The 16,901-nt window shown below is 48.1% G+C and overlaps 1 protein-coding gene across 4 annotated transcripts in view; it reads left to right on the plus strand.

Moving 5' to 3' along the window:
• The window catches only part of LOC147679840 (uncharacterized), a 130,653-nt gene that overhangs the window by 44,234 nt on the left and 69,518 nt on the right, over window positions 1-16,901 (plus strand). For all 4 annotated transcript variants that reach the window (XM_086943400.1, XM_086943401.1, XM_086943398.1 and 1 more), the window contains exons 6-7: window positions 5,494-5,649; window positions 6,391-6,454. In XM_086943400.1, coding sequence (XP_086799526.1) covers window positions 5,494-5,649; window positions 6,391-6,454 — 220 coding nt within the window. The remainder of the gene's footprint in view (window positions 1-5,493; window positions 5,650-6,390; window positions 6,455-16,901) is intronic.

Consider the following 16,901-nt stretch of genomic DNA (forward strand, 5'->3'; position numbering starts at 1 on the left):
TGCAATAGAGGGTAGATGGCAGCAGGCGTGTCCATAAGAGATCACTCCCCGTAAATGGGAAAACATACATGAAAGTGTGAGGAAAGTCAGTGAGCAACTGATTCAAACAATTCCAATATAATATTATACATATGACCTACCTCTCCCCTAAGCGTCTCCAAACTATAGACAATTCCAGGGATGCCCATTGTCCAAGATGCTGCAGCCCCCTGGCGGACTTTGTGCATATGGTTTGGACGTGCCCAGTCCTCCAATCCTATTGGGTGTCGGTACTGGAGGTCTTGGTGAAAGTGTTGGGATGGGTAATAGATTTAGACCCGCGTCCCTGCCTCCTAGGCCTAATCCCCAGGGACCCCAAACGAAGGGTGAGCAGACGGTTTTTGATACTAGGCTTGGTTACGACTCAACGCCGTATTGCAATTCACTGATTGTCCCCACAAGGTCCGACGCTGCAGAAATGGAAGGCAGATCTGAGGGAATGGGCGCTGGCAGAAGAAGAGCACATAAGGCGCACAAGAAGGGATGGGAAGCTACCTGAGGTCCTACAGGCCTGGGGGGGGGTGATATTTCAGGAGATGGTGGGACTGGATACCCCTTTGAAGCAAAATAGCTCAGAACTGGTAGACTCTGGACAGGGAGAGGCGCAGCCTCAGGGCGAGGCGACGCATGGTGACCCATTATGAGGAACAAATGGCGGAGACCCTATGTTTAAGGTTTCTAATTTTCCTTTTGAACATACAGTAGGAAAACAGACCACACATTGGGTGGTTTCGGACTCGGCAGCGGGAGGAGGGTAGGGATGGGGAGAATTGAGGGAAGGGTTGGGGGTGGGGGAAGTGGGGTGGAGGGAGTTTTCATTAAGTTCAATAAGATTTAAGCGACATGTAACTACACAGTGACTACGCAAGGGGCAGTTGGGGGCTCCACTATCCTTGTTACTGTTATGCAGTGACTGCTTGCTAGAATTGTTAAGAGGATTTTTTCCAGGACTAAAGCGTTTACAATGTAACTTTGTACCTTGCTGGATTTAATGTACTGGAGATGAAAACTGACAAACATGATAAATAAAGTTTTAAAAAAAAAACAATATGTTTTGCTGACCTGCTACTGCCCTCTTATCATAAATATGTACAATTAATACTGCATGAACCAAGCTGTTTCTTCTCGTATTGTTCTATTAAACATTGCATGTTTATTAACACCGCTAAGTTCACTAAAACACAACTACACCACCTGTCAGTACTTCACTCAACTCTCCAACCAAACAAACATGTAATCGCTCCAAGCAGTTAGAGTGCAACAATGCCACACTTCTGACAGTTGCTCACTACACAAGCAACAGATGAATAAGTGACAATATATGACAAAGACCGCACCGGTCGAAACGCGTCAGTCCATTAAAACTTTATTCTTCAAAACCCTGGGGTGCGGTTTTCCTTTGCGCTGCTGCGCAAGGCTCTTTGAGGAATATATAATCAGTGGCAAAGAACTCAAAAAGAGCCTCAACAACTACAGGACGAAACGCGCTCTCAGTAAAGAGGAGTTCAATTTCCTGAACAACGAATTTCCTGTGCTACCGTATTGTACTTTCTGCCAAAGGTACACAAAGGAACATCACCGGTGCCTGGCAGACCCATCATCTCGGCACGCAAAAGCCTCTGTGAAAACATATCTAAATATGTTGACTACTTTCTGCAAGCGCACGTCATCAACTTACCTACCTACCTACTTAAGAGACACTAGCGACTTTCTTCTCAAAATCAAAAATCTCCCGTGGTCATAGAACTGTGTCCTGATGTCTCTTGACATAACTTCACTCTACACCAACATACGCCATCCAGATGGACTAAATGGATGCCATGAATTCTTGGCTAAGAGGCCTATCCACTGTTACAAACACAATTCTCATGAAGTGGTGCCTGCAACATAACTTTTTTATGTTCAACAACAAGATATACCAGCAGCTCAGGGGTGTGGCCATGGGGTCTTGCTTCTCCCCAGCTACGCATGTCTGTATGTGGGCTGGTGGGAGGAGTGGGTACTGAGGGTCACACACTCAGAAGCTTGGTCCGACAACATCACCTGTTGACTACGCTATATAGATTTATTTGTGGTCTGGAAGGGTTACATGGACAGTGCAAAGACATTCATCAATGAGATCAATTGTAATTATTATAATTTGGAGTTCAATGCCACCATAAGCACAGAATTAGTGAAATTTCTGGATGTAGACGTATGTCTCTATTAACACACTGCAGTCCACCACCCTCCATAGAGAAACCACTGCAGGGAACTACACCCTACACACCACCAGCTTCCACCCGAAACACCTGATAGCAAGCATTCCTTATGGGGAAATGCTTGCGCAGAATATGCAGCAACACTATGGATCTGACCAGGTGCCAATTGTAGTCTCACATGAGATTCTGGTCCAGGGGGTAAACTGAAAAGACTCATGGCAGCGATCTCCAAAGCTAACTCGTTTCCCAGAGAGTCGCTACTACAAGGCACATCCACTGACATTACTAACAACACAGATACTCAACAAGAGCTGACCACTGAGAGCTGGGTAACCACGCGTCTAATCATCACTCACAACACCGAGGCACGTGCACTTAAATCAAACACTGGGGCATCATCAAAACTGATATCACAATAGGACCCATGGTTGTCCCTAGGCCTGACATCACATATAGGAGAGCTAGTTCCATGCATGATGCTGTAGTCCGAAACAGGCCTGAAATAACCAATGCCACAAATTGGTTATCAGGTGTTAAAGGGTTTTTTAAGTGCAGCAACTGCAGGGCCTGTAGATATGAAGTTAACACCACCCAAATCACTGCGGAATTCAGGAACAAACCCATAGTGATCCAACAATAACTCACTTGCAGAACAGAATTCATAGTTTACATTCTTACCTGCAGCTGCGAGCTCAGATATGTAGGGAGTACCAAGCTCCAGGTGCACCTACGTATCTTCCAATATATCAGAGCAATTGTCAACATTGACCCGGCATATCCTGTTGCCAAGCACTTCTAAGTAACACATCAGAACAATTTAGACCACCTTACTTAAATACTGTGTAGTTGACTGCATTCCACCACTCAGACGTGGGGGTAATGGTGAGAAATTGTTAAGACCACTTGAGTCCAATATATAATTGAGCTCAACACCAAGGAGCCAGCAAGACTGAACCTTAGTGAAGATCTGTACAACTTCCTGTAAAAATAAGTTACTACCGTTGCGTTCACACATTATTGCCCATATGATTTCTAGAAGTCAGCTGACTTTTAGCTGGTTGCCCAGTTTTTGACCCACCAAATTTCATGTTCTCATGATTGGGATTTTTTTTTTTTTTTTTTATAATACACTGCACCAGTCTCGCCAGTTCTTGGAGTGACTATGTTTATTATTCACATATCACGGCACTGTCGCACTTTTCCCCATCCCATTTCACTTGTATCTAATATTGCTCATTAGTGACCCCATTGTTTAGCATATTTACTAATTCAAATCTTTGGCCATTTAGTGGACAACACACATCACACGCAGACTTTGACATTCTAAAAATGAGTCTTACAACACTTAGGCCCATCTTGAGTACCCGTACTTAGCGTACATAGCAACATGACTTCAGATGCGCTCTAGAAAAATAATTAACCACATGAGCACTCTCACGTAAAGGCTGTAATAGATGTGCTTCATCAAATGCTCCCCAGTTAGTTTTGATGGTACACCTGGTTCCTTGTATTTTACCTGTGCCACATGGCATTCATGGTGGTTTTCCGCAACATTTACTCGTGTTACTTCATCTAATTCTTGAATAAGTTTCTCTCACAGATACATTAAGGGAGACCAGTTTAAAATAACGCCCTTTTCCATACATTGATAATGCCGCAAACCTTGCCCACCATTGCTTACCCTTTGCAACACTGCGCATCACAGGAGTTATAGATTGCTGGGCCACCTGCACTGTGATATAGAACACTAGTCTTTTGTCTGTCTGCCACTGAAGTTTGCTTGTGATTTCTGCACCTAGTCATCGGCTGATGACAAGATGATTTTACTACATGCTGCAAAATTGCCGCGTTTTTGCCATGTCATAATAAACATAGAAAAGTCACTAATGATACTATAAACCAGTGGTAATTTGCGCTATATAAAAATAACATAACATAACATAAAAACAATGTCCATTTTCAAAGCTTGCTATGTGATCAAGACCACGTGCTTGTGGTCGAAACGCGTTATCCTGACATGCTAAGGCAATAAACTGATTCATTGTATCTTCAACTGGAGTCTGTGCCCTTGTTTGGCCGCCTGCAGTTGTTCACTGGGATTCTGGAGATATATATATATATATATATATATATATATATCAGGTGGGGTGTGATACTACATCAGAAAAATTGCCGCCACCTGCAGCAGCTACACCTGTGGCGCTGAAGAAGGCTGTTTCCAAGCCGAAATGCATTCGTCTCATAGCGGGTGTTTAAGACTTTTCCTACTTGTTGTCTGAGGAATAAAAGCTGTTCATACCTGTCCCCTTGGCTGGCCTCTTCACTCTCGTCGTGGGCAGAGGTGATGGATTGTTATATTCAGCGCGGTTTCCAGTGCCGCACACAAGAGGCTCCCATCTCATGAAGTTGGTTTCTGCTCACTGGGTGCTGCCTTGGTGGCGTTTGGAGATGTCCGGGGTACCGTGATTCAGGAACCCACCCCCTGATCTGGGAGAAATTACGGCGGTGTGGAAGTCAATCGGCTTCACGCTGGGCAGGGTGTATTCCACCCCTGTCCCCGCTTAAAGGACACCAGACATTGGGAGGTTGAGATGATAGGGGACTGGAGGCGACAGCGTGTTCCATGGCAGCAGAGGGCGGAAAATTTGCCAACAGTACAGCGCTTTCCCACCCCATGCAATATCGACCAGGAGGTGCAAGCAAGATGCATTCTGGGACTGGTAGTCACGGTACACCATGTGACTGACCAGGGACATTTGCTATTGGTATTTGTGCCAGAAGGGGCGGGGCAGCGCCAGACAAATCAGGTGGGGTGTGATACTACATCAGAAAAATTGCCGCCACCTGCAGCAGCTACACCCGTGGTGCTGAAGAAGGCTGTTTCCAAGCCTAAATGCATTCGTCTCATAGCGGGTGTTTAAGACTTTTCCGACTTGCTGTCTGAGGAATAAAAGCTGTTCATACCTGTCCCCTTGGCTGGCCTCTTCACTCTCGTCGTGGGCGGAGGTGATGGATTGTTTTATTTATATTTATATATATATATATATATATATATATATATATATATATATATAAATGTGATGCTAATTTTCCACGGTTTGTTAACTTTGCAGTGCTGTCTTCCGAGTGAGTCCTCTATTTTCGACCATTTGTGTTCAGGAATGTCAATTTTGTGTCTTAGATTGTTTTTGAAGGTCTATCTCTCCGGATACCTAATTTTTACAGCTGGTTTGCTTTGTTTCCTTAATTCAAGGGGTTACCTTCTGAGACGGTTCAGACCGCGCTTTCAAAAATACCACAAGCTGAAAAGTTTGCCAAATACTGGATGTGTAAGGCCAGGCTGTCGGAGCGTGGTGGCACCTTTGATGTGATTGGATTGTATGAGCAAGCAGTTCGTTCTGGAGCAGTGGTAAGATATTGATATTACAAGATGCTACCGGACATATCGAGTTAGCGGAAATTAACCAGATAGTCCTTGTTAAGCAGCATATATGTTTACATTCATTTACACCAGTGATATATTCTTTTATAAAGGAAGTGGGAGACGTTAATGCTTCAATGAGTAAAATAATATTCAGCATAATATCCAGAATGACACAAGGGTTTGACTCCACGCTGCCATTTTCTTCATAGTGGCACTACCAACTATTGTGATTCTTGTTTATGTGAAGGGTTAAAATGTAATTGAACGACCTACCTATAGAAACTGGGTGTTTGCTTTCTAATGTCATTTTAAACACTATATACAGTGACTAATTCTGGGAAAACTCAGGCCTCTGTATCCCTGATTAAAACATCAACAGTGTATTCCCTTCCTAAAATATGTGATAAATTCAAGGTGATGTTAAACAATGTATTGGGTGTGCACGTTTTATTGATTGACCAAACCAGGCTTGATGTTTCCATAGTATTGTTTGGTGCATTGACATGTCCTCTTCGGGCATGGCTCAGTCAGACTGCCCTGTATATAATAAAGCAGAGTTGTGACCAGTAATGATGTAGTTTGGCCCAAAGTTCTCGATAGAAAGGGGGAATTTGAGGACATGAATCATTGTGGTCCTAGGACATTTCAGTGATTGTGCCCCAATCCATTCTTATGACTTGGGATGTTTTTTAAGTTTTGTTAATGCCATGTTCTATTTGTCAACAGCCAATTGAAGAGCTACGAGAAACTATCTTTGATATCATGAAAAACACCAACAAGAAAGCCAAAGGTAACCTCTCTTATAGATTCAGCTGTTAAAATGTATACATATATGTCTGTATAGCATTTGTAAAGAATCCTCCTCCTTTCTTCTTATGTGTTTTCCCCGCTATTGAATTCAGTAAATGTCTGAAGAGTAAAAATAAGTGTTGGTTCCCGAAAATCACCCAAAATGAGTGCCAGTGGCCTCGACCGGCAACCATTGCTGCTGCCCCTCCCTGAATGGCTGTAATGTTCGATTCAATACATTTGTGTGGGCCACGGTATAACATGCTTCTATAATCCGGATGCAGTAATATAGTTGCAGTCACAGCTATACTTTGACATCAGGGAGTCTGAAAAAAAAGAATTCTGCACAAACCATAGGTTTGTTAAAGCAGAATGAGATAGCAGCAGTATGAAGTGTAACTGAACGATCAGCATAATTTTGAATTGAAGTTATGCCTGTGTCCTATTAAAGACATGTAGGTACTCTGCATCTCATAGAAGGACAATTAGCTGCTAATAGAAAATGTGCACAACCAGTTCCCCTGTGCGTGTGTACATTCATTTGGCCAGCCCCCTTTCAACTGTACCTCCCTGAATTTCCTGGAGTGGAGCGACCCCTGCCCAACTCCAGGAGATTTTAGGTCATGCACCTCATATTTGGAAGTGCACCCCCCGCCCCCCCCCCCCCCCCCCCCTTCCCCCCTTCTCAGGGCACCTTCAGTCCCCACAGATTTGAAAGGCGCATCGACTGGACTTCTGTTGGCGTGTTTGCGCTCTGAAACGGTCTGGCCCTCTGGATCCCTTCCTGGTTCTGAACTGCACTTATTGTGAATCCATGACCTGCGACGGGGTTCAGTCTGGTGGTGCCAAACCCATAGTGGTTCCCAGCTCCAACATGGAGCCAGACCAGTGGCGTTCGACACGGGCCTTTACTGGACCCCAAAGTCTGTCGGAGACGGTGCCTCCTTTCCTTTGAAAACCTTGTAGGGTTTTGGCAGGGGTGGATCTGAGGATCCTTATGGTTGGTTACCCTGAGCCCCATCAAGACCCTTTGGCCCAACTGGATGGTGGCAACTGGTATGAGGAGCTGATGGATGCTAGTGGCCTGGACACATCCTCCGACACTGGCCTGTTCTCTCCTCTTAGTGTGGCTACTGAGGTAGTAGCATCTTTTGCTATGGTGTTGAGCAGGGCGATGGAGGACCTCAACCTTCAGTTGCCTTCCGTTGAACTCAAGGCTAAGGTCCTGATGAAGGTTTTTCAGCCTGGGGTATCCAACAAAAACCTCTACTGCCCTTCAATGAATCCCTGTGAGAAAGTGCTTCTTTTTACATGGTTAGCCTCCACTTATTTTATGGTTTTGATGTGACTTCAATTGTAGTCTGCAGGGCCCTTCTCAACCAGGTCCCCTGTGCCAGAGCTTCTTTCCTAAAACATATTCACAATTGGTTCTTCTGCCCCCTGTAAGTCCCTGGTAACGAGGAACCCTGGATCCCTACGACCTGGGAGCTGACGAGGGCCTCCTGGAACTCCCCCCTCACTGGGACCATGCCACTGCCCTTCCAAAGTTGACATGACACCCTGCCTGGGTGCCATGCCAGCCAGCACTGCCTGAAGGTATATGTAAGTCACCCCTCTATCAGGTCTTACAGCCCCAAGGCAAGGTGCACTACACCACAGGTGATGGCATATCTGCATGAGCAGATATGCCCCTAAAATATTAGGGTCCATTCCATAATGGTGTTGGGTGCCAGTAAAGACATAGAGTACATTGGCTGGAAACTCGAGTTCCACAGCACCATGATGGCTTTGCTGAACACAGGAGTGTTTTATACCAAACTACTTCTCTCAATAAATCCACACAGATGCAAGTGTGAGATTTAATTTACCATCTACCCAGAGGGCACTTCAGAGGTGCCCCCTGAAAACCTCCGTACAGTCTCTGACCAGCTGTAGGCAGCCAGCCACCACCCGACAGGTTTCTATTTATTTATTTATTTATTTGAAAGTTTTATATAGCGCGAACAAGATCTTTGCAGATATCAGAGCGCTTTACAAAGAGAGGGTACATGATCCTAGTCAAACAGGTAAGTCAGTAAAGCTAACAGTACAAATAGATGTAAAGCAATAATACAAATAAAACAAATAAACAAAGAGGTCGAACAGTTAGTACAGATCTGTGCGGATTCTTTAAGAGTCCGAAGTAGTAGTTCAGATGTATTTAGCCATAAGGATAGCCTTTACTTCTTTCTTAAATCGTATAGTGGAGGAGATGAGCCTGATTTCAGGAGGGAGTGAGTTCCAGATTCTGGGTGCCATTCCTGAAAAGGAGCGTTTATACGTTTTTTTCCTTCCGAAATCTTCTAGGTTTCAGCAGAAGATTGTTTGTGCCTCTGGTGTTTCTAGAGCCGCCAGAGATTGTCAACTTCTGAGTGAGGTAGCCGGGTGAGTTAAGGTGTACCGCATTGTGTGTCATGCAAGCAATTTTCAGGTGTATTCTGTCTTCAAAAGGCAGCCAGTTCAGGGATTTCAGGTCAGGGGAAATATGAGAGTGCTTTTTTGACCCTGTGATGAGTCTCGCTGCAGCGTTTAGGGAAGCTCTTAGGGGTGCCGTAGTGGTAAGGGGGAGACCGCAGAGGGCGATACTGCCATATTCTATTCGAGGGATGACTAGTGCTTGTACTGCAGTTTGGAAGTCTTTGGCTGGGAGGAAGGGTTGGAGTTTCCTCAAGGTATTAATTTGGAAGTTCGCTCCCTTAGTTGCCTTGCTGATATGTTGCTGCATGTTGAGATTGGTGTCAAGTGTTATGCCTAGAGATTTAGTTGAGTCCACGAGGGTGGGTTGGATATTGAGCGCGGTTAGGTGTTTAAGCCAGGTTTGAGTAGTAGGGATCTTTGCTGGAGGTGAGATCAAAAGGAACTCTGTTTTCAGAGCATTGAGTTTGAGGTGATTATCGGCAAGCCAAGATTGGGTGCTTCTGATCGTTGAGTTCAGGAGCAAAATGTCTTTGGGTGATTGTAGTTTGAGATAAAGTTGGGTGTCGTCGGCGTGCATGTGAAAGAGAACATTGGATGCTTGTAGCAACGTGGTGAGAGGTTCCATAACTAGGTTGAACAGAGTCTGGGATAGGGACGATCCTTGGGGGACTCCTAGCGATACAGGTATTGGCGATGACATCATGTTGTTGCTCTTGAATTTCTGTGATCTGTTGTGTAGAAAGGAAGTGAACCATTTGAGAACAGTTCCAGATATACCCAGTTCGAGGCATGTGGGCTGCTGAATTCATATCTGTGCATAGATCGCCGCCTAGTGTTGGGTCCGTATGATTGCACATTGTTGTCCTGGAAGAGTCTTCGAAGTATCACGAGATAGGTGGCTCCTCCCCTGGACTACAGTGCGCATGGGCATCGCCTCCATCCCCAGATTGTTTTTTTCCGCCATTGGGTTCGGATGTGTTTCGGTTCTCTCTGTCGGAATCGATAGTTGTTAAACTTTTCTACTCGAGACCAAAAGGTCTGTAGGCTGAGCGTCGGTATCGTTTCGTTCGGGTTTCTTGTCTGTTTCTCAGCTCCGAACTCTTGCTACCCATCCGCGTGCTCTCGGCGCGGACGGGCCTACTCTACGCTCCAGCCATGGAACGAACTCCGTTCAAGAGGTGCTCGGTGTGCACCTCCAAGTATCCACACCTCGATGTGCACCCTGTGTGCAACAAATGTTTGTCACCCGACCATGACGAGGCCAGATGTATGGCCTGCTCGAAGTTCCGGTGTAAGAAGACTCTCAAGATTCGTCGGGCCGCTAGACTCCAGGCCCAGTTATCAGCTACCCCGGCGCCCCCGCCAGACAACATCTTCGACGAATTTGTTGAAGACGACGACGCCATACAGGTTTCGGACTCTAGTCCCGCGTCCGAGGGGGATGCCTACGACGCGGGTGATGAGGACTTTGACGAAGCCGGCGACGAGGTAGGGGACGACGATAGGGCCATTGCCACCGTGGGGGATAGCTCGGAGGAAGAGCATCCCCGAACTGACTCAGGGGTCAACCCCCTTCATGCTGCCCAGGTCGAGGGATCGCCTTCGGGCCTTACCCAAGACCTTGTTACTAGTCCAACAGCCCCGCCTCCGGGCCCGGTCACGGACATTTCTGAGGCGCCACTCCCGTTAACTAAAACGAAAGTGAAGCCATCGGGATCCACTCCCCCGGTTTCGAAACCGAAAGTGAAAGTTGCGCTGGTGAAGAAGGCTCTGGAGGCGTCAACTTCCAAACAATTCAAGATGGCCGACTTGAAGAGCCACGCCAAAATGGCCGACCCGAAGCCCTCAGGGTCGACTCCGAAGGCGAAGTCGACCGACGCGGCTGCGTCGGCGCCGAAGATGGTCGTGGTCGATGACCCGAAGAAGGCTCAGAAGAAGCGCCAAGGCGATGCCGCAGCCCAGGCTTCGCCGGCGCCGGCCCTCGGGGACAAGGAACGTGATGTGTCGGCTCCGAAGAAGGTGCCTTTCGCCGAACCGACTCCCGACTCGGGGAGATCGCTCGAGCCGGTCAAGCCCTCTCCAGCCTTAACCAAAAAGGTCGCGGAATCCCTGCAACGGCTTCGGAAGGACACTGTGGTTCCCGAACCAGGAGATGTGGCGCCGAAGCACACACCTAAGCCCGCGAAGGCGCAGACGCCTATCCGCTTTACCCTGCCGCCGAAGTCGACGCCGAAGGCTTTCCCTCCGAAGCATGGGGCAGGCGTGCCCTCGAAGGAGGTATCGACGCCCAAAGCGGCATTAGTGGTGTCGAAGCCTCGGCTCCAGCCACTTGCAGAAGAAGAGCGTCGAGAGGTCATCATCGACGCCAATACTGGGAAACTGTCTCTCCTCAAAAGAAAAATCACCACGGAGCCGGTGTTGGAACATTTTCGGATTCCTCTCAAAAATAAGAGGGATTCTGCGGGTACTTCGGCCCCGATAGAGCCTATGTCTCCACAAGCCTTAGAACACTCGCCAACGCGTTCCAATGCAGGGGATGCTGACGATGAGGAGGTCGAGTACAACTATCCGGCGTACTCGGATCCGGAGGAGGAACATGAACCTTGGTTTGCCGGAGGCGACCCAGAGGACCCGCAGTCGGGTCAGGAACCGCAGCTTTTTGCGGCCAAGACTTCACCGACGGAGGACTCGGCAGCCTTCAACGCTTTGATTGAGAGAGCTGCAGCTAACCATGATGTCGAGCTGCACTCAGGCCCTGTGGATGTGGACTTTTTGTTTGACACTTTCTCAGTGGCTGAAAAGTCAGTCAAGACACTGCCAATGCTCAAGGGAGTGCTGAAGCACGCAACGGAGGTCTTCAAGGAGCCCACTCGGGCGCGTGTCATCAATCCTCGCATTGATAAGAAATATAAGGCAGCGCCCTCGGATCCAACATACATCAAGGGACACTTGCCACTGGACTCGTTGGTTGTATCCAACGCACGAAAGAGGGCGAACTCGCAGACCACTGGTGACGCTCCTCCCCCAGACAAAGAGTCAAAAATATTTGAGGCCTCAGGGAAACGGATTGCTGCACAGGCAGCTAATATTTGGCGAATCTCAAACACACAGGCCCTACTTGCACGCTACGATAGGGCTCATTATGACACCTTAGAATCACTACTGCAACACTTGCCTGACCAGTACAAGGAGGCAGGAGAAATGTTAATTCAGGAGGGAAAGCTCATCACAAACGCTTCCATCAAGTGTGCGCTGGACGTGGCTGATACAGCCTCCAGGGCCATCAACACTAGCGTGTTGCTGAGAAGACACGCATGGCTTAGGATATCGGGTTTCAAACCGGATATACAAACAACCATCCTGAACCAAACAGTTAATCCTGACCACCTGTTCGGCCCAGAGGTGGATGCGACCCTGGAAAAGATGAAAAAAGACACAGACACTGCAAAATCTATGGGGGCCCTCCAGTCTCAGCAGTTTCGGGGTGGTTCCTTTCGCCGCTCCAATACCAGAGGCACCTCAAGGGGTCAGGCCTCGCAGTCCACACAGTATTATAAAAGTAATACCCAAACCTCATACACCAACAAGGGTAGAGGTGGCTACAGAGGCAACAACGTCAAGGGCAGGGGACGTGGAAACAGCTCCAGGTCCACCACCGCCAACAAGCAGTGACGTCTTGTCACTGCCCCCCGACCACACAACACCGGTCGGGGGGAGACTCCAGCAGTTCCTGCCCGCGTGGAAATCCATCACCACGGACAGGTGGGTCAAGTCTCTTATCCAGTACGGTTACTGTCTGGAACTTACTTCCACTCCACCAAACATACCTCCAAGAAGCCGTCCTATGTCCGGCGAGCACTTGCACTTGTTGCAGCAGGAAGTTCAAGTCATGCTGCAAAAAGGGGCAATAGAGCTCGTCCCTCTGCAGGAAAGGGGAACAAGGGTTTACTCCCTGTATTTTCTAATCCCCAAAAAGGACGGATCCCTCAGGCCCATCCTGGACCTCAGGCCCCTCAACTGATACATTCTCTCGGAGCACTTCCATATGCTCACGTTACAGCAGGTGCTCCCTCTGCTTCAACAGGGGGACTTCCTGGCTACGCTGGATCTAAAAGATGCATATTTTCATATCCCCCTGCATCCTTCCCACGGGAAGTATCTCAGATTTACGATTCAAGACCAGCATTACCAGTTCAGGGTTCTGCCGTTCGGGGTCACCACGGCGCCAAGGGTTTTTACAAAGTGCCTGGCGACCGTGGCGGCGCATCTACGACGCCAAAACGTCCACGTCTATCCTTATCTGGACGACTGGCTCATTCAGGCAAAAACAGAACAGCAGTGCGCCGAACACGTGTCCCGCACCATTCATCTCCTGCACGATCTGGGATTCTCTCTGAACTACCCAAAATCCCATCTCCAGCCCGCCCATGTACGGCAGTATCTGGGCGCGACGATAAACACTCTGGCGGCCACTGCGCAGCCAAACTCAGTGAGAATCGCCAGTATCCAAACGCTGATCCAACGATTCAGGCCCCAGCACTCGCTTCCAGCGAAAGTGTTCATGCAGTTGATAGGCATGATGGCCTCCTGCATCTCCATTGTCCCGCACGCGCGACTACATATGCGTCCGCTTCAGGAGTGCCTGGCACGTCAGTGGACTCAGGCTCATGGGCAGCTAACAGACCTAGTGTTGGTGAGCGGTCGGGCGTACAACTCTCTGCATTGGTGGAATCCACAAAACCTTTGCAAGGGCCGACCGTTCCAGGAGCCTGTGCCACAGATTATCCTGACAACGGACGCTTCTCTCCAGGGATGGGGAGCTCATGTACTCCACTACACAGTGCAGGGACTATGGACACTACAGCAAAGGAAGATGCACATCAATGTGTTGGAACTGATGGCAATCTTCATGGCCTTGAAGGCGTACAAAGTACATCTGTGCAACAAGGTTGTGTTGATCCGGACTGACAACATGACAGCCATGTACTACATTCAAAAGCAGGGAGGCACACACTCTCCGCAGCTGTCTCATCTGGCTCAGAGCATGTGGAAGTGGGCCATTCAGAGGAACATCTTCCTCATGGCAGAGCATCTCCCGGGCAAGGACAACCAGATGGCGGACCTGCTCAGCAGGCACAGCCATCAAATGCACGAGTGGGAGATACATCCATCAGTACTCCAACCGTACTTCCAAAGGTGGGGTCATCCAGAGATAGACCTGTTCGCCACAAAGGAGAACGCAAAATGCCAAAGCTTCGCCGCCAGGTTCCCACACCCGCAATCACAGGGCAATGCGATGTGGATGAACTGGTCAGGCAGATTTGCGTACGCTTTTCCCCCAGCACCTCTGATACCGCTGGTGGCACGCAAGCTCAGGCAGCACTCGATGACTCTCATCCTGGTTGCTCCAACGTGGGCTCGCCAACCGTGGTACACCACGTTTCTGGAACTCTCCGTGGTACCGCATCAAAGGCTTTATCTCACTCCCAGCCTTCTGACGCAGAGCCATGGCGACATTCAGCACCCAGATCCGCAACAGCTCAACCTGGCGATCTGGCTCCTGAAGTCCTAGAGTTTGGCTACCTCAATCTTCCTCCCGATTGCATGAACATCATTCGGGAGGCAAGGAAGCCCACTACTAGAGCTTGTTATGCGGCTAAATGGAAGAGGTTTGTCATTTACTGTGTTAACCACGATATTGACCCGCTAGATGCTTCCATTCAAAACATCATTTGTTACCTGTTCCACCTGTATCAATGCAATTTGGCGTACTCTTCCATCCGCATTCACCTGTCTGCTATGGCAGCATACCTCCAGAATAGGCAACACCTGTCACTTTTTAAGGTCCCTGCTATCAAGGCTTTTCTGGAAGGACTCGAGAGAGTCATTCCACCAAGGACCCCACCAGCTCCAGAATGGAACCTCAATGTGGTTCTTACAAGACTGATGGGTCCTCCCTTTGAGCCACTGCACTCTTGTGAGCTTCAGTTTCTGACTTGGAAGGTTGCCTTCTTAGTAGCAATTACATCGCTACGGAGGGTTAGCGAGTTGCAGGCGCTCACCATCCAAGAACCTTTCTTCCAAGTACATGCTTACAGGGTTGTGCTCCGCACTAACCCTAAATTCTTACCCAAGGTTGTATCTCAATTCCATATGAACCAGACAATTGAGTTGCCGGTGTTTTTCCAAAACCCAGAGACGCTGGCGGAGCGAATGCTCCACACCCTTGACGTTAAAAGAGCCTTGATGTACTACGTGGACAGGACAAAAGTTTTTCGCAAAACCAAGCAGCTTTTCGTTGCTTTTGCCTCACACCACAAGGGAAACGCTATCTCCAAAGCTGGGATCGCTAGGTGGATCGTGAAATGCATTCAAATCTGTTACGCTAAAGCTAAACGCACTCTCACTATCCCACCAAGAGCCCACTCCACCAGGAAGTTGGGGGCCTCTATGGCTTTCCTAGGTAACATTCCCTTAGAAGATATTTGTAGGGCAGCCACATGGTCTACCACACATACTTTCACTAAACATTACTGTGTAGACGTGCACTCCAAACAGCAGGCAGCTGTTGGTCAGGCTGTTCTCAAAACGGTTTTTCAGACTGCTGCAGCTGGCTCGGGCGGCCGCCGCTAATGGAGGGACTGCTATGTATTCTATGCACAGATATGAATTCAGCAGCCCACATGCCTCGAACTGCAAATGCTACTTACCAGTATGCATCTGTTCTTGGCATGTAGGGCTGCTGACATTCATATCTCCCACCCTCCTCCCCGGCGCCTGTAGCAGCTGCAGTCTTCATATATGTATATGCTCATAGCATGGTCATCACTCACATACTTCACTCCATCTCTGCCAATGGCTAAAAACAATCTGGGGATGGAGGCGATGCCCATACGCACTGTAGTCCAGGGGAGGAGCCACCTATCTCGTGATACTTCGAAGACTCTTCCAGGACAACAATGTGCAATCATCCGGACCCAACACTAGGCGGCGATCTATGCACAGATATGAATGTCAGCAGCCCTACATGCCAAGAACAGATGCATACTGGTAAGTAGCATTTGCATTCTTGTGCTTAGTAGTTCGAGTAGCTTCTCATGTTTAACTGTGTCGAATGCTGAAGAGAGATCAAGCAGGATGAGGAAGCAGGTGTCGTTTTGGTCTAGGATTTGAAGTGCGTCGTCAATTATGTGAGTCATAGCAGTTTCTGTACTGTGCCCAGCTCGGAAGCCTGATCAATGTGTTTAGTCAATTGTAGTTGTGCGCATTTTTCCAGCAGTTTAGCGAGAGTGGGAATATTGGTAATGGGACGGTAATTGTTCAAATCAGAGGGGTCGGCTGTAGGTTTTTTAAGTAAGGGTGTGACTTGTCCAACTTTGAGGGAGTCAGGTATGATTCCTTGTTGAAGTGAGCTGTTGATAATTTTAGTCCAGAGTGGGAGAAGCAAAGGGGTAAAGTCTTTTACAGCACCAGCTGGAAGGGGGTCTGTGAGGTGATTGGATGGTTTCAAGGTGCTGAGTAGGGTGCCAATTTCTTCTTCAGTGTAGGTGTCGAAGGATGACCATGTAGCATTGTTTTTTGGTTCAGTGGGTGCTATGCATTGGGGTCTGGAGTAGAGGCTTGTGTCAATGAGGAGATCGCTCTTTATGCTATCAGTTTTTTGGATAAAGAAGGCGGAGAAGTCTTCACAGGAGGGTGCTTCGCGCACCTTGCTAAGTGGTTGGGGTTGCTCCTTGGCTTGTGTTCTGATTAGCTCAAACAGTTTCCTCGGACGGTTTTTTGCTTGGTCGAGCTCGAGGCTAAAGAAATCTGATTTTGAGCGTTTAATTTTTCTGAAATAGGCGTTTCGCTTTTTCTTCAGAGTTTTTAGGTGCAGTGCAGAGGGAGCTGATCTCCAAGTGCGCTCTGCCATTCGCATGTCTCGTCTATCCTCATTGAGACTCCCGTCGTACCATGGATTGGAGATTTTGGTGGAGACTCTTTTTAGCTGC

This window comes from Lissotriton vulgaris, chromosome 11 (assembly GCF_964263255.1).
Source record: "Lissotriton vulgaris chromosome 11, aLisVul1.2, whole genome shotgun sequence".
Taxonomy (NCBI): Eukaryota; Metazoa; Chordata; class Amphibia; order Caudata; family Salamandridae; genus Lissotriton; species Lissotriton vulgaris.